Consider the following 22045-nt stretch of genomic DNA (forward strand, 5'->3'; position numbering starts at 1 on the left):
TTCAGAATTTAGTATGGGTTACAATTCCATAATTTTTAGGTTTTTACTACTAGCTACTCCAAGACTCTGGAGACTAAAAGAAATATCAATATAATGATTCAGCAATCATACTCACTTTTATTTCTTCTAAAAATAATGCTGCAGTGAATGACTTTCAATAAAATTCTTTGTGTACTTATCCATCTATGGGATCAATTCTAGAAGGTGGAAATGCTGGGTTAGAAGATATGGACATATGTTATTTTGATAGCTAGAGATAATGTGGAAGAGCAATAAATTATATGGGAATTATATTATTCATGAAAGTATAAAAATGTATTTTTGTCCTCTAGCCTGGAATTCCTGCTTGCTGTTCTGTTTGCTCTAAATGTGGAGCTAGCAATTACTGGTCTGCTCGATTTTGTGGCTCTTGTGGCATTTATGTGGACTCTCTGGGAAGACCAAGCTTGGACAACAGCATGGCTCTACCTGCTGGAGAACCTGGCCCTTTCTCTAAGGTGAGGCCTCCATGGAGGTGGAACTGATGCACTGGAAGAGGATGTGACCTGAACTGATCACTCTGCTTTGTAGATCAACCCAGGAGTTGGGTTTCATGGGAAAAGAGAGACCAAACATTTAGAACTTTCACATGGACTTTAGGGGGTGAAAATTAATCAATCTTATTATTTTTTTAATTTCCAAACAAACACTCAATTTAGGTTTTAAACACCCACATAGTTTCCTCAGAAATCAAAGATCTGAATATGATTTATCTGTAGGAGACTGAGGTTTAATTCTGTTTGCAGAGCAATGGATAAAATGCCACTAGGAAGAAGTGGATTTAGGATATATGGAATAGAATATAGTTCTCTTATCTTAATTTTTTATGTAGTGTATCACCTCCCCCCACCCCACTTTTTATAGTTTAGAAAGACTTAAATCTGGTATATAAAATTGATTTTTGCCACTTATAATAGTATTTTGAGGAAAATCTCACAATATTATTTTCAGAAGCATTTAACATCTAACTGGTAACATAAAATGTTACCATTTTATGGAATTCACTAAGCTTGATAAAAACATTTTAGGTTTCTTCTTATTGCTTCTTAACAATTTGAAGGTTGAAAATTACTAGAGAGAATTCACATGCTCTCAGCATTTTGCAGACATTTTTACAAAGTTGATGGTCTTCCTAGACCAGATTGAAAGAAATGAATCCTGGGACTGTCACTAACTCATATAGCACTTTTGTGCAGATAGGTAAAGGTGCTCTTTCCTCAAGACACTTAATCTGTTGGAAATCAATTCTAATAGTAATTTCAGTGGAAAGACATTTTATTCCATTCACCAGAAAAATGTCCTAATAAATATGCAAATATACAATATCCACTATATAAACAGTGCCCCTTCAGATGTGTACAACCTGCACCATCTTGCATGGTTCTCCTGGCAGGTGCCCAGGTCCAGATGCAGGAGAGTGCCTCATGGAAAATGTTGGTACTTGGTAGTTGAGTTTGGATGGTAATGAAGTCTATGTTCCATTAGATGGTAGAGCAGAGAAGGTTAATATCTTCCAGGCCTCATTCAAGAGCAGGGAACATCAGTTGATTTGTTGAATTTGAGACAGTAAATGGCCAAGGGAATGGGCTGGCTTCACGGATCAGGCTGGGAATTGCTGAGAAGACAGAGGCAAGGAAGATGAGGGAAGGGCTCAAAAACCCCTTTTTCATTCAGTGTAACAGTTTACTGTAACATTTCTGATTAGATTTGTTTTCTATGAGGAAAATAGAGGATTAATTAAATTATGTTCCAATTTTTTATGTTTTCTTCCTCACTCACAGCCTCGATCTGCCTGGCAGTCCATAAATGCTCCTTTGCCCAAATCTGATATTGGAACTAAGAAAGATGTAGGCACACAGACCGTTGGCCTATTCTACCCCTCAAGCAAGCTGCTAGCAAGGAAGGAGCTAGAAATGGCATCTCAAAAACAGAGGCAAGAGAAAATGAGTGACCACAAACCCCCCCTCACAGCCATCAGCCCAGGAAGAGGTGAGGGGAGACATGCTTTCTTGTGGTCAGAGGGTGCTCACTCTTTTTCTGAAAGAAAATTTCTTCATCTTTTTCTTTTAAATTTATTTTTCTGTATAAAAATAATAGCTCTTCTCTTAACCTTCAGTTCTTGGATATTTTAACCCATTGTCTAGTTTGTAAATCAGGTAGCATAGATGGATTTCTTATATTATGGTAGAAATGTTGTTAGTCTGGTCTTTATTGCTATCTGCCATTATCTATTCTTTTTTTTTATTTTGCATGGCAGATACCGGGAATCAAACCCAGGTCTCCGGCCTGGCAGGTGAGAACTCTGCCTGTTGAGCCACCATGGCCCTCCCCATTATCTCTTAATTATCATTATCTCTTCCCTCCATTTCCCAAAGGTAATAAATAGCCAAAGTGTTAAACTTGCACCAGAGCAGATTCATAAACCTGGCTTTTATGAAAAAGCCTGGGTATACTGGTCTGTGAATAACCCCATAGGCATCTCTAAGTGCCAAGAACAGTTCAATCCCAACCAGAACCAATAGGGATATTAGCTTGACCTGTTAAAGTCAAGCTAAATACAAAGTCAAATCAAATACAAAGTCAAATCAAATACAAAGAGAATAAAATGGCAAACTGCTTTCTAAAATAGGAGGCAAAATCCTGAAAGCGAAACACTCTCACGATCATCATTGTATCTTAGGAAGCCATTGCTGGGCCTGTGCCTCAAGTTACAGTAGACTCGGTGAAGTGATAATTTGAGGAATCCCCCCTCACTAATTTAATAATACAGATTATTTAGAAGATTCCATTTGTAATTAAATGATAGGTATTTTGTCCTTGCAATACCAGGACATGACGATTACTATGATTCCGTATGTAGTTGAGTTGTTTAATAGTCAAGGAGAGATGTGAATTGTTTTCTTGAGGAGGTTCATGCGAAAGGACCACATATTAAGGGAGTGGGCTTAGGAGTCAGAGCCCCACCTTGAGCAAGTCACATGATTTCCCTGATTAAAGGGGTAACCCATACCCCTTTAATGAGATACCGTATCTCATGTGATTATTAGGAGAATTAAAAGAGATAATATATATAAAGTGTCTGGCCAAAATAAGCACTTGATAGAGGGTGGTACAGCTTCTGTTAATAATAATAATAATAATAATAATAATAATAATAATAAATGAAGCTATTTTAAAGAAATGCCAGAGACAAAACTACTAAGATTGCCCATAGCTGCACTGACAATTCTCAGCTTAATGACAGGAGGAAAGTCATTTAATGTCCCTGGGGTTAGAACTTTTCAGGAATAATTATAATTGTCAGATCCATCTTGGCATTAATATGATAAAGAGCTAATATGTAGATATATGCAATCACTGCTTCCCAGACTTTATTGTGCACAAACTCACCTGGAATCTCATTTAAATTCAGATTCTGATTTGATAGATGGGGTAGGATCTGAGATTCTAGATTTCTAACAAACTGCTGAGTGATGGGAATGATGATGAAAATCAAGTATGGTGTTGCCTGTGTCAGTGGTTCATTCCCTTGTATTGCTGAATTTCTATTGTATGTATATTCCACAATTTGTTCACCCATTGACCTATTGATGGCCATTTGGGTTTTTACCTCCAAATATAAGCTACTGTGAACATTCATGTACAAGTCTTTGTGTAGAAATATATTTTCAGTTGTCTTAGGAAATACCCAGAGTGGAATGGCTAGGTCTTATGGCAGGTGCATGCTCAACTTTTCAAGAAACTGCCGAGCTGTTTTTCAAAGTGGTTATACCAGTTTACATGCCCATCAACAGTATATGGTAACAGAGTGCCAGTTTCTCTATATCTTCTTCTCTCCAATACTTCGTATGGGCAGTCTTTAAAGTTAGCTATTGTAAGGAATGGATAGGGTATTTCATTGTAGTTTTAATCTTTCTTTCCCTAATATTAAATGATGCTGAGATTCTTTTCATGCTGATTTGCCATTATATATCTTCTTTGGTAGTTGTCCAAATTTTTGCCCAATTTAAAAATCATGTATTTGTCTTCTTATTTTTGAGTTGTAAGAGTTCTTCATATATTCCATATGCAAATCCTTTATCAGTTATATGTTTTTGAATATTTTTCTCCCAGTTTTTGCCTTTTTTTTTAAGTTGTCTTTTGAAGAACAAAAGTATTTTATTTTGATGAAGTCTAATTTATCGATATTTTTCCTTAATAGTTTTTAACTGTTGTGTGATGTATTTTAAGAAATCTATGCCAAACCTAAGGGTCACTAAGATTTTATTCTTTGTTTTCCTCTAGAAGCATTTTAATTTTAGTTCTCAAATTTAGTCTGTGACGTACTTCAAGATTTCTGTATACAGTGTAGGTTAATGATTGAGGCTCAGTGTTCTTCATATGGCTAACTCATTGTTCCAGCACCAGCAATTGAAAAGATTACTCTTTCCCCATTGAATTGCCTTAGCACTTCTGTTGAAAATTAGTTGACCATTTTTGTGTGGCTTTATTTCTGGACTCGCTATTCTGTCTGTTCATCTCCTAGTCTGTCTTTACACAAATACTACATTTCTTGACTACTATAGCTTTTTACTAAGTCTTGAAATCAGGTAGTGTAAATCCTCCAATTATGTTTTCCTTTTTCAAAGTTGTTTTGGCTATTTCTTGATCATGTGTCTTTCCATATACTTTTTCAAATCAACCTATCAATTTCTACCAAACAACTTCTGGAATTTTGATTGGGATTGCACTGAGGCTATAAACCAATTTGGGAAGAATTGCCATCTTAACAATATTGACTCTTTCAATTCATGAACACGGAATATCCTTCAATTTATTTAGGTCATCTTTAATATCTCTTAAAAGTGTTGTGTAGTTTACAGTGTACTGGTCTTGCACCTACTTTATCAAATTATTTCTATGTATTTAATATCTTTTGAGGCCATTGTTAGTGGCATTTTAAAAATTTCAAATTCTTACTGTTTGTTGCTTGTATATAGAAATACAGTTGATTTATATGTATTGAATTTGTATCATGCAATCCTGATAAATTCACCTATTAGTTCTAGTAGTGTTTAGTAGATTATGTAGGATTTTCTATATGAACTATCTTGTCGTCTGTGAATAAAGACAATTTTAGTTCTTCTTTTCCAATCTGGATGACTTTTATTTCTTTTTCTTGCCTCATTGTACTGGCTAGGACTTCTAGTACAGTGTGGAATAGAAGTGGTGAGAGCAGATATCCTTGTCTTGTTTTTTATCTTAGAGGTTGACACCATCCCGTTTCAGTTTGCTAAAGCTGCCAGAATACAATATACCAGAAATGGATTGACTTTTACAAAAGGGATTTATTAGGTTACAAACTTATAGTTCTAAGGTCAGGAAAACATCCAAATTAAAGCATCAACAAGAGGATAACTTTACTCAAGAAAGGCTGATTGCATCCAGGTTCCGATGTCACAGGGGAAGGCACATGGTGATGCCTGCTGGTCCTTTCTTGCAGCTCCAGGTTTCAAGCACATCTCTCAGCTGCTGTTTCCAGTGGCTTTCTCTCTAAGCATCTGTGGATCCTCACTTAGCTTCCCAGGAGCAGACTCTGGGTGTCATCTCTTAGCTTAGCCTCTCCAAACATCTGTGTCTTGGTTTCATCTCTCTGCTCTCTGTATTGGCTCTGAGCTCTGTTTTATGCCTTTTATTTTCTTCAAACAGGCTCCAGTAAAAGGATTAAGACCCACCTTGAATGGGCAGGGTCACGTCTCCATCTAATCAAAAGGTCCCACCCACAATTGGGTGGGTCGTATCTCCATGGAAACAACTTAATCAAAACAGCCCATACAAACAGTAGGCTTGCCCTCACAAGATTGGGTTAGGATTTAAAGGACATGGCTTTTCTGGAGTACATAACAGTTTCAAGCCAGCACAACCTCTTAAGATGATCATACCTATATCATCAGGTTGTTGGGAACACAAAAGAAAGGATGCATATGAAGGACTTTGCACATAGTAAAAGCCCTATAAATTTCATCTAAAACAAAAGCTATAGATGTGAATCATGAGAAGAGCATAACATTCACTTGGAACAATGAGAATTGACACAAGTCAGTGCCCTCAAATAACACACTGACCTGAATAACAGATGAGACATTATTCCTTAAAAAAAAAAAAAAATGCTATTTTAGAGATGCAGCTGACTTATTCTTAATGACTGGGATATGTGAGATCTTGAAGACATTCCTCAAAATTATTCCAACAAACTCAAGAAACAGAGATGAAGAATAAGTTTCTTAAAGAGAAAAGGCAAGAAGAAAGTCCCTAAGAGTGGATGAATCTCTTTAAACCAATATGTTTTGTCTTTTTAGAGAACAAATTCAGAAGGACTTTGTAATTTAAAGCACTTTCAAAATGATGCTTCTAAGGCTACTATGGAGCAGTTGCATATGCATTCCATTCATTTCCACTCAGCACCCTATGAAGCATCCTACACATGAGGATGGACACTACAAGCAAAATAAATTTTGTCATTGGCAGATGTTGCTGTTTGCCAACCCAGGGCAGGCACCTGCCCACTTTTTTTCCTAACCTTCCCATCAAATGTGTTTGTACCTGGTACATTGGACAAGCCCCAACTTGAAAAGCAACTTTATGTTTTGTTTCCCTTTGCTCTGGTGGGATAACCTTTTCTTGTTCCTGGATGAAGCCAGGGACAGACCTTGCCTTTCTGTTCAGTCTTGTGTAAAAGAGAATGCCACAGCCATTTTTCAGCTACAATCACATTCTCAATTCTAAAAATGGAATGTTCTGTCCCCAGGAATAGCTAAAACAATCCTGAAAAAGAACAGAGTGGGAGGACAATGTAACTGACTAAAGATTTACTATAAAGCTATAGAAATCAAGAGTGGGATAGTTAGAGGTATTATACACATCAAAATTGAACACAATAGAGAGTTAAGGAATGCACTAACATTAACTATGAAATGATTTTAACAAAGTACCAAGGTAGTTCAATGAGAAAAGGAAAATCTCAACATACGGTTCTTATACAATTGGATATCCATATGGAAAAAGAACAACCTTGTCTCCCACCTCAAACCATAGACCTAAATGTAAAAGCTAAAATAACAAGCTCAATAGCAAAAACAAATAAAGAACAACAAAAAAAGACGCATCAACAGGAGAATATCTTTGTGGCCTTGGAATAGGCAAAGGTTTCTTAGAGAAGACAAATTAGGGGCCAGATAGGAAAAAAAAATCAATAATTGAACTTCATCAAAATTAAAAACCTGTACTTATGAAGAACACATTCAAGAGAATAGACAGAGAAGCCACAAACTGGGGAAAAATATTTTCAGCATATATCTCTGACATGGACTTGTATCCAGAGCATGTATAGAACTCCAGCAACTTGATGAAAATAAAAATAAAACACATTTTTAAAAAACAGGCAAATGACTTGAACATATACTTTACAAAAGTAGATATGCAAAAAACCAATAAGCAAATGAAAAGTTGTCAACATATTTTGTCATCAAGGAAAGACATATTAAAACCACATTCAGAGACCAGCATGTACTTCCAAGCCAGATAAAGATGACACAAGAAAAGAAAATTACAGACCAATATCTTTTATAAGTATAAAATCTTCAAGAAAACAATAGCAAACCAAATTCAACAGTACATTAAGAGGATTATACACCATTAACAATTGGGATCATCCCAGGAATGCAGAGGTGATTCAACATAAAATCAATGTAACAGACCACATTAATAGAATAAAGGGGGAAAAGAAGATCATCTCAACTGATGCAGAAAAGGCATTTGACGAAATCCAGCCCTGTTTCTTGATAAAAACACACAGGAAACTCTAGAAATGGAAGAGATCCTCCTCAACATGATAAAGAGCATATAGGAAAAACCCACAGCTAAGATCATACTCAATGATGAAAGTCTGAAAGCTTTTGCCCTAAGATAAAGAACAAGACAAGGATGCCTACTTTCACCACTGCAATTCACTGCTATTGTACTAGAAGTTCTAGCCAGAGCAATAATCAAGAAAAAGAAATTAAAAAAAATATCTAAAGTAGAAAAAAGGAAAACTATCTCAAATAGCAGATTGCATGATCCTCCATGTAGAAAATCCCAAAGAATCTGTAAGAAAGCTACTAGAGTTAAAAACAATCCAAAAGGAAATCAAGAAAACAATTTTTTTAATAGCAACTAAAAATAATAAAACACCTAGGGATAAATTTAATCAAAGATGTAAAAGATCTGTACACTGAAGGCTACAAAGCATTGCTGAATGGAATTAAGGAAGACCTAAATAAATAGCAAGACAACCCATGTTCTAGAAAATGAAAAGGCAGCCCATAAAGTGGCAGAAAATATTTGGAAATCAAATATTTAATAAGGTTTAATATCCAGAATATAGAAAGATCTTTTACAAATCATAAACAAAAAAGATAAGCAACCCAAATAAAAAATGGGCAAAGAACATTTCTCCGAATAAGAGACATTTCTCCAAAGAAGATATACAAATGGCCAGTAAGCACATGAAAAGATGTTCAACATCATTAGCCATTAGGTAAATCACAAAGAGTTACCACTTCACACCCACTAGGATGTTTAGTATTTTAAAAATGGAAAATCAGTGTTGCCAAGGATGTGGAGAAATCAGAATTCTGATGCATTAATTGCGGGATTGTAAAATGGTGCAGTTGTTGTGGAAAAGTTTGGCATTCCTCAAAAAGTTAAACATAGAATTACCATGTGACCTGGAAATTCCACTCTTAAGATGTATACCCAAAGAATTGAAGGCAGGGACTCAGACACACCAGTGTTCATAGCAGCAGTATTCACAATAGCCAAAAAGTGGAAAATTATCCAAGCATCCATCAGCAGATGAATGGATCCACAAAATGTCATGTATCCATACAATGGATTACTATTCAACCATAAAAAGGCATGAAGGTCTAATGTGTGCTAAAATATGGAAGAATCTTGAAAACATTATGCTAAATAAAATAAGCCATATTCAGAAGAACAAATATTATATGATTCTACTTATATGAAATATTTTGAATAAGCAAATGCATAGAGTCAGAAAGTAGATTAGAGGTTACCAGGGGTTGGAAAAGATGGGAGAGGAGTCATCCCTTAATGGGGATAGAGTTTCTGTTTGTGGTAATAAACAAATGTTAATAATGGAAGGTAGAGATGGTCGTACACCACTGTTAAAAGTAATGGCACTGAACTGTATGCTTAAAAATGGTTAAAGTGGCAAATTTTATGTTATATGTATTTTGCCATAATTTTAAAAAAAAATACAGGTCTTTCTGAACTGCAAATCATGTACTCTTTCCTCTAAATCATAGAAAGTCACCTGATTTCTCTCAGGTTTAGTATCCTCATTGATAAAATGATGAGGTGCAATTCACTACTGGATTGCAGATTCAAATGGCCACAGTAAAGAGCAACTAGCTAAAGACAGGAAGTTGGACCTTCACCGACTAAAGGGTTGTGCCCCGGGCTGAGGCTGTGGTAGAAGGGAGAGTCAGACTGTCACTTCTTCCATCTGCTCACAAGAAACCAGAAATCCAGACTGCCACATGAAACCTTCCAAGTTTTAAATGGTATATTTTAAACTCTGCTCAGACTAGAAGGGGACACAGGAGAACTTTTTGGAGTGATGGAAATGTTCTATATATTGTTTCAGGATGGTATTAGACAGGTGTATATATTTGCCAAATGCAAACTGTACATTTAAAATAGGTGCAGGGGAGGTCCAAAATGGCGGCTTAGTGAGGTGTAGAATTTAGTTCACTCTGCAGAGCAGCTAGAAAATAGCCCAAAATAGTACAGAACAACTGCTGGGGCCACATCAGTGACCAGACACACAGTGTACACCAGTCTGAACAGGCTGGACCAGCTGCGGTCCCACCCAGAACTGTGAGTCCCCCAAGCCGCTAAGGGTGATGCCCCCACCCCTCAGGATGGTTCCCAGAGGGAAAAGGAAAGAGACTTTACTGACAGCAAGCGGCTGAGCTCAACCAAGCTCCAACTGTGGAATTAATTAACAAATTCTGACTACTAAAATTAGACCCCCAGATCAGCTGAACTTCAAGAAGAAGCTGAGGTTGCTGGTTTTTGCCCAGGTGCAGAGGGGGCAGAACTGACAGAAGAAGCTGCCATTACTTTTAACAGTGGTGTATGACCATCGCTACCTTCCATTATTAACATTTGTTTATTACCACAAACAGAAAATCTTTCCCCATTAAGAAATGACTCCTCTCCCCATCTTTCCCCATCTATGAAATTCAAGATATTTCATATAAGTAGAATCATATAATATTCTTTTGAATATGGCTTATTTTACTTAGCATACTGTTTTCAAGGTTCCTCCGTGTTTTGGCACACATCAGACCTTCATGCCTTTTTATGGCTGAATAGTAATCCATTGTATGGATACATGACATTTGATTGGACCACACAAAATACTTGAAAGGGTCTGGGCCCTGAAGGAAAGGAGGGGGCGCATAGGACCTGTAGAAACATATAGCAATGTATCAACTTAAGCTCTAGATTGGCAAACCTGAGGTACAGGGGTCTTGCTCTGAAAAGGATTTTTCTTTTTTTTTTTTTATGGCTGTGTTTCTATGGCTTGACTACTCTTTGAATACAACTGCAAGGCTTCTCAGACTCCAACTGCCCCAGGCAAGGGCGGAATTAAGCTTGTCTGAAAGACAAAGAGGCTGGTCAGGTGAAATGAAGTAATTCCCTGGAGGCTGTGCCTTCCCCACGGGAGGGCTTTGACCCAGCTCAGGTGGAATCCCTCCCTCAGGGAATTCAGACCCCAGCCTCTGGAAACTGAAGCAATTAAAACTAGACTACAACCTCTCCTTTGTTTAAACCACACCCCCCGCAGGGAGAATCTGCTGAAGTTAAAGGTACCATATCACTTTATACTGACGCCCAGGCAGACAAAGCCACATACTGAGCAGGATAGGAAAAACACTGAGTCTAAGGCTTCATAGGAAAGTCTGTCAACCTGCTGGGTCTCACCCAGAGGGAAATTGATACAGGTGACTCTTTCCTCTTGAGAGGAGCCCAGTCTGGTCTGGGAAAATCTGACTGGGGCCTATAATACCTAAGTAGACCGCCTAAAGAAAAAAAAAAAAAAAAAAAAGGCACCATACAGGCAGGGCAAGAAACAAGAAAACAAGAACTGAAAAATTCTTATTGGTTAAACAAAACCTATGCTAGAGGTCTAGAATAAGCTGAACGGAATGTCCAAGAACAGATAGACAACAAAGTCATCCAGCAAGAAAATCTTAGGAAAAAAGTGTAAACAACCTCCAGAATGAACTAATTCAGGAAATTAAATGTCTAGACACCAGCAAAAAATAACAACTCATACTAGGAAAACTTAACATGTGGCCCAGTCAAAGGAACAAATGAACAATTCAAATGAGATACAGGAGTTGAAACAATTCAGGATGTTCAAACAGACCTGGAAAATCTCATCAAAAAACAAATCAATGAATTGAGGGAGGATATAAAGAAGGCAAGGGACAAACAAAAAGAAGAAATCAAGTCTGAAAAAGCAAGTCACTGAACTTATGGGAATGAAAGGGTCAGTAGAAGAGATGAAAAAACAATGGAAAACTACAATGTTAGATTTCAAAAGGCAGAAGATAGAATTAGTGAGCGGAGGACAGGGCATCTGAAATCTGAGAAGCAAAAGAAAATATATGGAAAAGAATGGAAAAATATGAGCAGGAACCAGGAATTGAATGACAACATGAAGAACACAAATATATGTGTTGTGGGTGTCCCAGAAGGAGAAGACAAGGGAAAAGGAGGAGAAAACTAATGGGGGAAATTATCACTGAAAATTTCCCAACTTTTATGAAAGACTTAAAATTACAGATCCAAGAAATTCAGTGTACCCCAAACAGAATAGATCCAAATAGATGTACTCTAAGACACTTACTAATCAGAATGTCAGATGTCAAAGAGAAAGAGAAAATTTTGAAAGCAGCAAGAGAAAAGCAATCCATCATATACAAGGGAATCCCAATAAGACTGTGCATAGATTTCTCAGCAGAAACCATGGAGGCAAGAAGACAGTGGTATGATATATTTAAGATTCTAAAAGAGAAAACTGCCAGCCAAGAATTCTAGATCCAGCAAAATTGTCCTTCAAAAATCAGGGTCAAATTAAATCATTTTCAGACAAAAAATCACTGAGAGAATTTGTGACCAAGATACCAGCTCTGCAAGAAATACTAAAGGGAGCACTAGAGACAGATAGGAAAAGACAGCAGAGAGAGGTGTGGAGAAGAGTGTAGAAATGAAGACTATCAGTAAAGGTAAAAAGAAGAAAAATCAGATATGACATATAAAATCCAAAAGGCAAAATGGTAGAAGAAAGTACTGCCCTTATGTAGTAACACTAAATGTTAATGGATTAACCCCCTCAATCAAAAGACATACACTGCCAGAATGGATTAAAAAACAGGACCGACTATATGCTGTCTACAGGAAACACATCTTAGACCCAATGATAAACATAGGTTGAAAGTAAAATGTTGGGAAAAGATATTTCATGCAAACAACAATCAGGAAAAAGCAGGAGTAGCTATACTAATATCCAACAAATTAGATGGCATATGTAAAACAAAAGAGACAAAGAAGGACACTACGTATTAATAAAAGGAGCAACTCAACAAGATGACACAGCAATCATAAGTATTTATGCCCCAAGCCAAAGTGCTCCAAAATACATGAGGCAAACACTGAGAAGAGAAATAGACATATCTACCGTAAGTTGGAGACTTCAATTCCCTGCTCAAATCAATGGGCAGAACATCTGGGCAGATGATCAATAAAGAAACAGAGAATTTGAAAAACACAATAAATGTACTAGACTTAACAGACATTTATAGAACATTACACCCCACAATAGCATGATACACCTATTTCTCAAGTGCTCATGGATCATTCTCAAGGATAGACCATAAGCTAGATCACAAAGCAAGTCTCAAAAAATTTAAAATGATTGAAATCATACAAAACACTTTCTCAGGTCATAAAGGAATGAAGTTGGAAATCCATAATAGGCAGAGTGCCAGAAAATTCACAAATATGTGGAGGCTCAACAACACACTCTTAAACAACCAGTGGGTCAAGGAAGAAATTACAAGAGAAATCAGTAAATATCTCAAGGCAAATGAAAATGACAACACAACTTATCAAAACTTATGGGATGCAGCAAAGGCAGTGCTAAGAGGGAATTTATTGCCCTAAATGTCTATATCAAAAAAGAAGAAAGAGCAAAAATCAAGAAATTAACTGTTCATTTGGAAGAACTAGAGAAAGAATAGCAAACTAACCCCAAAGCAAGCAAAAGGAAAGAAATAATGAAGATTAGAGCAGAAATAAATGAAATTGAGTACATGAAAACAATAGAGAAAATCAACAAAACCAGAACTTAGTTCTATGAGAAAATCAGTAAAATTGATGGACCTTTAGCAAGGTTGATAAAATGAAGAAAACAGAGGATGCAAATAAATAAAATCAGAAATGGAAGAGGAGACATAACCACTGACCCTGCAGCAATAAAGGAGGTAATGAGAGGATACTATGAACAACTTTATGCTAATAAACTAGACAACACAGATGAAATGGACAACTTCCTAGGAAGGCATGAGCAACCAACATTGACTCGAGAAGAAACAGATGACCTCAACAAGCCAATCACAAGCAAAGAAATTGAATTAGTCAATAAGAAGCTCCCCAAAAAGAAAAGTCCAGAACCAGATGGCTTCACATGTGAATTCTACCAAACATTCAAGAAAGAATTAGTACCAATCCTGCTCAAATGCTTCAAAAACCTTGAAGAGGAAGGAAGGCTACCTAGCTCATTCTTTGAAGTCAACATTCTCTCATACCAAAGCTAGACAAAGATACTCTAAGAAAAGAAAATTACAGACCAATCTCTCTCATGAATATAGATGCAAAAATGCTGAACAGAATTCTTGAAAATTGAATCCAGCAGCACATTAAAAGAATTATACACCATGACCAAGTAGGATTCATCCCAGGTATGCAAGGATGATTCAACATAAGAAAATGAATCAATGTAATATATCATATCAGCAAATCAAAGCAGTAAAACCACATGATCATCTTGTGTCAATGCAGAAAATGCATTTGACAAAATTGGACATCCTTTCTTGTTGAAAACACTGCAAAGTATAGGAATAGAAGGGAACTTCCACACATGATAAAGGAAATATATGAAAAAACCACAGCTAGTATTATCCCAGCTAGCTAGGATAAAAGGCACGTGAAAAGATGCTCAACTTCCCCGGCTGTTAGGGATATGCAAATCAAAACCACAAATGGGGAAGAATTGAAAACATCCCCCCTAAGATCAAGAACAAGATAAGGATGTCCACTATCACCATTGCTATTCACATTATGTTGGAAGTTCTTACCAGAGCAATTAGACAAGAAAAAGAAATACAAGGCATCAAAATTGGGAAGGAAGAAGTAAAACTCTCACTGTTTGCAGATGATATGATATGATGCTATATGTCAAAACCCCTGAAAAATCCAGAGCAAGACTATTAGAGCTAATAAATGAGTACAACAAAGTGGCAGATTATAAGGTCAACACTCAGAAGTCTGTAGTGTTTCTGTACGCTAGTAATGAGCAATCTGAGGAGGAAATCCAGAAAAAAAGAATAAAATATTTGGGAACAAATTTAACTAAGGATACAAAAGACCTATACATAGAAAACTACAAGAAATTGCTAAAAGAAATCACAGAAGACCTAAATAAATGGAAGGGCATACCATGTTCATGGATTGGAAGACTAAATATAGTTAAGATGTCAATTCTACCTAAATTGATTTATAGATTCGATGCAATGCCAATTAAAATCCCAAAAACTTACTTTTCAGAAATAGAAAAACCAATAACCAAATTAATCTGGAAGGGAAGGGTGCCTGAATAGCTAAAAATATACTGAGAAAGAAAAATGTACTTGGAGGTCTCACGCTTCCTGACTTTAGGGCATATTACAAAACTACCGTGGTCAAAACAGCATGGTACTGGCATAAAGATAGATATACTGACCAATGGAATTGAATAGAGTATTCAGATATAGACCCTCTCATCTGTGGACAGTTGATCTTTGATAAGGCAGTCAAACGAACTCACCTGGGACAGAACAGTCTCTTCAGTAAATGGTGCTTGGAGAACTAGATATCCACATGCAAAGGAATGAAAGAGGATCCATATCTCACACCCTATACAGAAATTAACTCAAAATAGGTCAAAGACCTAAACATTAGATCTAAGATCATAAAACTTTTAGAAGAAAATGTAGGGAAATATCTTATAAATCTTATAATAGGAGGTGGTTTCCTAGACCTTACACCCAAAGCATGAGCATTGAAGAAAGAAATAGATAAATGGGAACTCCTCAAAATTAAACACTTTTGCGCATCAAAGAACTTCATCAAGAAAATAAAAAGACAGCCTACACAATGGGGGTCAAGATTTGGAAACAATATATCAGATAAGGGTCTAGTATCCAGAATATATAAAGAGATTGTTGAACTCAACAACAAAAAGACAGTAATGAAATGGGCAAAAGACACGAACAGACACTTCTCAGAAGAGGAAATACAAATGACTAAAAGACACATGAAAAGATGCTCAACTTCCCTGGCTATTAGGGATATGCAAATCAAAACCACAATGAGATATCATCTCACATCCACCAGAATGGCCATTATCAATAAAAAAGAAAACGACAAGTGCTGGAGAGGATGTGGAGAAAGAGGCACACTCATCCACTGTTGGTGGGAATGTAAAATGGTACAACCGCTGTGAAGGGCTGTTTGGCAGTTCCTCAGGAAGCTAAGTATAGGATTGCCATATGATCTGACAATACCATTGCTAAATATCTATTCAGAGGACATGAGGGCAAAGACACAAATGGACGTTTGCACACCAATGTTTCAGCAGCATTATTTACAATTGCCAGGAGATGGAATCAGCACAAATGTCCATCAACAGATGAGCAGCTAAACAAGCTGTGGTATATACATATGTGGAATATCATGCAACTGTAAGACAGAATAAAGTCATGAAGCATGTAACAATATGGATGGACCTTGAGGACATTATGCTGAGTGAGATTAGCCAGAAACAAAAGGACTAATACTGCATGGTCTCACTGATATGAACTAATGTTACTGAATGAACTTGGAGAATTTCAGTTAAGAACAGAGGTTATCAGGAGATAGAAATAGGGCCAAGAGTGGTAATTGGAGCTGAAGGGATACAGATTGTCCAACAGGACTGATTGTAAAGGTTACAAAATGGACAGTGTATTAGGGTTCGCTAGAGAAACAGAATCAGCAGGGAACACTTGCAAATATAAAATTTATAAAAGTGTCTCATGTGACTGCGGGAACGCAGAATCCAAAATCCGCAGGGCAGATTGTGAAGCTGATGATTTCGATGGAGGGTCTGGATGAACTCTACAGGAGAGGCTTGCCAGCCGAAGCAGGAATAGAGCCTGTCTCTTCTGAATCCTCCTTAAAAGGCTTCCAGTGATTAGATTAAGCATCACTTGTTGCAGAAGACACTCCCCTTTGGCTGATTACAAATGGAATCAGCTGTGAATGCAGCTGATGTGATCATGATCTAATTCTATGAAATGTCCTCATTGCAACAGACAAGCCAGACTTGCCCAACCAGACAAACAGGTACCACAACTTGGCCAAGTTGACACATGAACCTGACCATGATGGATAGCACAATACTTCCTAATTGTAGCACAATAATGTTAGTACACCAAATGAGACTGAATGTGAGGACGATAGAGGAAGGAGGACTGGGGGTACAAATGAAGCCAGAAGGAAAGATAGATGATAAAACCTAGATGGTATAATCTAGGAAGGCCTAGAGTGTACAATGATAGTGACTAAATGTACAAATTAAAAAATGTTTTTGCATGAGGAAGAAGAAAGGAATGTCAATATTGCCAGGTGTTGAAAATAGATAGTAATTCATATTTTAAAACTTTAACTTATGCATGAGTCTAAAGCAAAAAAAATTTATATTTTGACTATATTTCCTAATATAACTTATGTGGACAGTTTAATTGAACATCATAAGTACATGAAATGTTGACTAGGACATGAGATTTTGTAGGTTTGTCCAGAGGGATGCCCTGATAAATCCAAGAATGATGCCCCAATAAATCCCAGAGTGATTTGGATAGTGAATAAAAAAGTATTTGCTAAATCCTCTTGGGGGAATGGCGAAAAAGGGGAAAAACTCAACTTCCCCATTTGTAGAACTCCTGATATTCTCGCAAGCAGTGTGGACAACCAAATCAATAGCTGAGCCCTAAATCTTGAGTATTGTTCCCATGAAACTTATCCCTACAAAGGATAGACTAAGGCTACTTAAAATTAGACCTAAGAGTTTTCCCTAGAGGACCTCTTTTGTTGCTCACATATGGCCTATCTCTCAGCCAACATGGCAAGCAAACTCACTGCCCTCCCCTCTCTACATGGTACATGACTCCCAGGTGTGTCAACCTCCCTGGCAATGTGGGACAGAAATCCTAGAATGAGTTGGGACTCAGCGTCAAGGGATTAAGAAAGTCTTCTCAACCGAAAGTGGGAAGAGAGAAATGAGACAAAACAAAGTGTCAGTGGCTGAGAGATTTCCAACAGGTTATCCTGGAGGCTATTCTTATGCATTATATAGATACCCCCTTTTTAGTTTAATGTGTATTTAGTGTGGCTAGAGGGAAGTGCCTGAAACTGTAGAGCTGTGTTCCAGTAGCCATGTTTCTTGAAGATGATTGTTTCATGATAAAGCTTTCGCAGTGTGACTGTGTGATTGTGAAAACCTTGTGTCTGATCCTCCTTTTACCTACTGTATGGACAAATGAGTAAAACATATGGATTAAAAATAAATAAATAATGGGGGGAACAAATGTTAAAATTAAAAAATGTATATATTGGATGGATTAAAAAAAGGAAAATAAGTGTATTTAATTACATAAGTTATATCTCAATACAGTTGACTTTTGAAGAAGAAAAAGACTCCATGTGGGGCAACCAAAATATGTTATTTTGAGAGTCTATGTTATTCTAGCATTAACCATGTATAAAAGAACCCAGTAATAAACAGAATACAGTTGAGTTTTTAAGTAAAAACCATCACAAAACTTGCAAAAGGAAAATAACCACATCAGAAAAGTATCCACATGGCTAAGTTTGGATTTTTCCCTTCTGTTAGGATACTGGAGAAAGCAGTTGGATCACATCTCTGCTCACCTGAGGTCTTATGCTCAGAACAACCCTGAATTCCGGACCTTAATTGCAGAACCCAGAATGGGAAAGGTAGGCAAACCCTCAGATGAAACTTATATTATACAGCACTCGATAAGATTGGACTGGAGTTACCCACCCAGGGACTCTGCCTGGAATTGCACCCTTGCTTGGCTTATTTCCCTTTCCTGTCCTGCTTTCCTACACTTTCTTACTAGTCTCCTCGGGGAACACTACCTTAATAGATCACTTGCATGTGAATCTTGTCTCAGAGTCTGCCTCTGGGGCTGACTGAAGGCAGCAAGCTTCTTAGCATCTCATGTCTAAATGCTATGCTATGAAAACCTGGAGGTCAGAGCTAAAAGAACCAGAAAGTTTTGTGAGTTAAATTGTATATTTAAATCATATGCTAATATTATATTAACAGCAGTTGTAATCATGATAATTAACATTTAATGATGCATTCAGTATCTGCATTGTACCAGGTCGGAAAATGGCCATAAATCCTTTAATATTCTTTCTTTCAAAAGATGGAGTCTGTGCTCCCTCTCCTTGATCTGGGTAGATTTGTGACTGTTCGACTAACAGGTTATGGTGGAAGAGATGCTGTGATTTCCAAGGCATGCATGCTCATCTCCAGATGTTCCCTCTTGAAACACTCCTTGGAACCCAGCCATGCTGCTGTGAGAAGCCCAAGCCACATGGAGTGGCTGCAGCCCCACAGTCCTAGAGTCATCCCAGCTCAGGTGCCAGGCATCTGAGTGATGAAACTAGATAATTCCAACCCCCAAACTTCAAGCCACTCCTAGTCACTTGAGTCTTCCAGCTGAGGCCTCAGGCATGTGGAACAGAGCTTGCCATTCCTATTATGCTCTGTTTAAATCCATAAGCATAATAAAATGGTTGCCGTTTAATGCCACTGAGGTTGGAAGGGTTTTTTCTTTTCTTTTCTTTTTTTTTAATGCTGCAATAGATAATCAAAACAAGCTTTATTTGACACCCAGGAAGATTGAGGTTCAGAGCTGTTTGGTGACTTGCCACTGGCTGCATGCTTGGTCTTCAGGAATTCAGGATTTGAAGCTAACTATATCAGACCCCAAGCCCCATGTCTTTTTTCTGGCACTGTACCATGATTATAAAGTTAATTAGTACAACCTTCGTGAGAGGACCTTCTCTGTTTGTCATGAGACCGGAGGAAAACTTTTAAAATAAGCTTGTCCACTTCTCTGCCAACAAATAGACCAACATGAAATTATCTCATTGTCAAGCATAGTTCAGTTTCCTTTGATAATCTGTCTTATTGGTTTATAAATTTTTGGCCTAATCCAGAGTCTGAAAATTGTGACCCATGGGTCCAAACTTGCCTGCCACCCAGTCTTTTAAATAAAGTTTTATTAGATAATAGTTATACTCATTTGTTTACTTACTGTTTATGACTGCTTTTTGCTACAAAAGCAAAATTGAGTATTTGTGTCAGAGACTTTATGGGTCATACAACCTAAAATATTTACCATCTCTTAATATTTGCTGACCCATGGTTTAATTTAAATTCCTCCTGCTATCTATCTACCTATCTATCTATCTATTTATATATATAAATATATATATAAATAATCTACTCAACTGTGATACTTGTCCCTTGATTGCCAAAAAAGCATGAATTTGGGTCTTGCTTACTTATCCAATGTGATGATCTTTATCTTTTGATTGAAGAATTTATAATTAATAGAATTATTTATATGACTGGATTTGGGTCTGTGATTTTTGCTATTTGTTTTCTATTTATCCTATCACATTTTGTTCCTTTTCCCTGCCTTTGTGCTAATTAAATATTTGACTAAATCTAGAGTTTACCATCTCAGATTTTCTAGGCTGTTGCTCAAGTAAACAAATTTCACACCCATGGTTGTAAATTTAATACTTTTTTTTTTAAAGCTTCTCTCTGCTACTGTCCATGAAGATGGTTGTGAAGTTAGCATCAGATTGAATTATATTCAAGTCTCAAACAAAGTAAGCAAAATCTTCAGAAGTTATTCATTTGAGAATTAGCTGAACTAGTAAATTGTGGCTTGTAATTATAGAAATGTTTCCATCTAATTCATAGAAAGGAGAAGTTTCAGATATTATGAAACTTGACTATAAGCAGGCAGTTTCATAGAATTAGATAAATAATTGAGCTGAATCTCAGAGAAGCCAGCTTTTGAGCACAAAAAGATATAGTAAGGATAGAAATTCTCACCCATCTTGTTGGTCCTGTGGTTCTCAGGCTTATTGGATGCACCAAGGTCCAATGGCATGTCTGTAATGCAGCTAATACAGGTAAAAACTGATAAAAATATTTGTTGATATGTACTTTGGCCTGTTTGCTTTGTCTAAGATAAATCAAGCTTTGTGCCATTCTGTCTTGATCTGTCTTCTCATATGGTGGCTGGCATGTAGCCACAGAGCCATAATATTTGTATGTGATGAATGTTAATTGATTGACATTTGCAGCTTTACTTTCACTGGAAAAGAAGCCAGAATATCCCAAAGTATAAATAGTTGTTGAGAAGTTGGCAGTAGAAGGCAAGGGAAAGAAGGGGAGCTAACATTTATTAGGCCCTGACTATGTGCCCAGCAAGGTGTTAAGGGCACCTTTAAAGTTAGGATAACTCCCTGAGGGAGTTGTGGGGAGGTGGGGAGCTTTGAATTAGATAACACTAATGAAAGTGCTTTTTAACCAATTAAAGAACTAAATACTGTGTTTTAGTTTATATGACTAGAGAAGATCTGAGTGAGGGAAGGACTCTCAGGAGAAGAGATATGAAGGAGGCAGGTCAAGGCAGGAGATGGGGTTGAGTGAAGATGTGGTCGCAAGTGAAGTGTATAGCTTTAGCTTGATTCATAGGGAGCTATACAGCATGAATCACACCACTTGACGCAAGAAGGGAAGAGCACATATAACCTTTAAGCCACGTAGCACTCATCTCCTGGGAACATTTTCTTGGAGAAGGGGATCGACTGGAAACTCTTAGCAGCCAACACCCACAATAGCTGGGATGGATATCCTGGCTAGTAAAGGAAGCTGAGTATGACCAACAGTATCTACAACATACTACCTATCTGTCACATTCAACCAGAGACTAGAGCTCCAGGTTTCATGGACTAGAATTTCATGGAAACTAGAGTTCCATGTTCCAACTTCAGGAAGTAGCAGGTGGTTTCCTAAGGCCAGAGCAGGACAGCCAGGAGAGGGTGGGCCATGATGTTGGGCTGTGGAATTGGTTCAGGTGGATGCAGAATTCCATATCTGGCCCTTGTGTCTATCCTCATTTTATAGACACTCATTTTACTTTCATAATATCCCTTTGAGGTAGGTCATAATATTTCCACTTTATAGGTGAAGAAACTGAGGCTCAGAGAGGTTAAGCAAATGGCCTCTCCCAAGGTCGTTAAGCTACTAAATGACATAACCAGGATTCAAAGTCTGCAGCCTGAAACTTTCATCATGCCACCCTAATTCCAAGACACTGGAAAGTATTAAGAAAAAGAAGGACACAATTAGTTATAAATTGCATAATGGTGCCTGTGCCAGCTTCCTAGAAGGTGTGCTGGCAGAAACCCATTGGGAAGCTATTATAATGGTTCCAGCATGAGAAAAGGGGGTCATGGCTATTGTAGTAGA

At 37.3% G+C, this 22045-nt stretch overlaps 1 protein-coding gene and 1 long non-coding RNA gene across 5 annotated transcripts in view; one reads left to right on the forward strand and one right to left on the reverse strand.

Annotated features, from left to right (window-relative positions):
- DZANK1 (double zinc ribbon and ankyrin repeat domains 1) overlaps nucleotides 1–22045 on the forward strand; it is a 114502-nt gene that overhangs the window by 69289 nt on the left and 23168 nt on the right. For all 4 annotated transcript variants that reach the window (XR_013157183.1, XM_077114890.1, XM_077114891.1 and 1 more), the window contains exons 12-15: nucleotides 333–497; nucleotides 1821–2028; nucleotides 18350–18453; nucleotides 20317–20391. Coding sequence is in view for 3 of the 4 variants with exons in the window: in XM_077114890.1 (XP_076971005.1) it covers nucleotides 333–497; nucleotides 1821–2028; nucleotides 18350–18453; nucleotides 20317–20391 (552 nt within the window). In the remaining variant the exon portion in view is untranslated. The remainder of the gene's footprint in view (nucleotides 1–332; nucleotides 498–1820; nucleotides 2029–18349; nucleotides 18454–20316; nucleotides 20392–22045) is intronic.
- LOC143645706 (uncharacterized) lies at nucleotides 1409–21505 on the reverse strand. Its single transcript, XR_013157184.1, has 3 exons — nucleotides 21326–21505; nucleotides 20621–20691; nucleotides 1409–1654 (listed from the first exon to the last, which is right to left on the reverse strand). It is a non-coding gene; the product is annotated as an uncharacterized LOC143645706 (long non-coding RNA).

This window comes from Tamandua tetradactyla, chromosome 1 (assembly GCF_023851605.1).
Source record: "Tamandua tetradactyla isolate mTamTet1 chromosome 1, mTamTet1.pri, whole genome shotgun sequence".
In the NCBI taxonomy this organism is placed as follows: domain Eukaryota; kingdom Metazoa; phylum Chordata; class Mammalia; order Pilosa; family Myrmecophagidae; genus Tamandua; species Tamandua tetradactyla.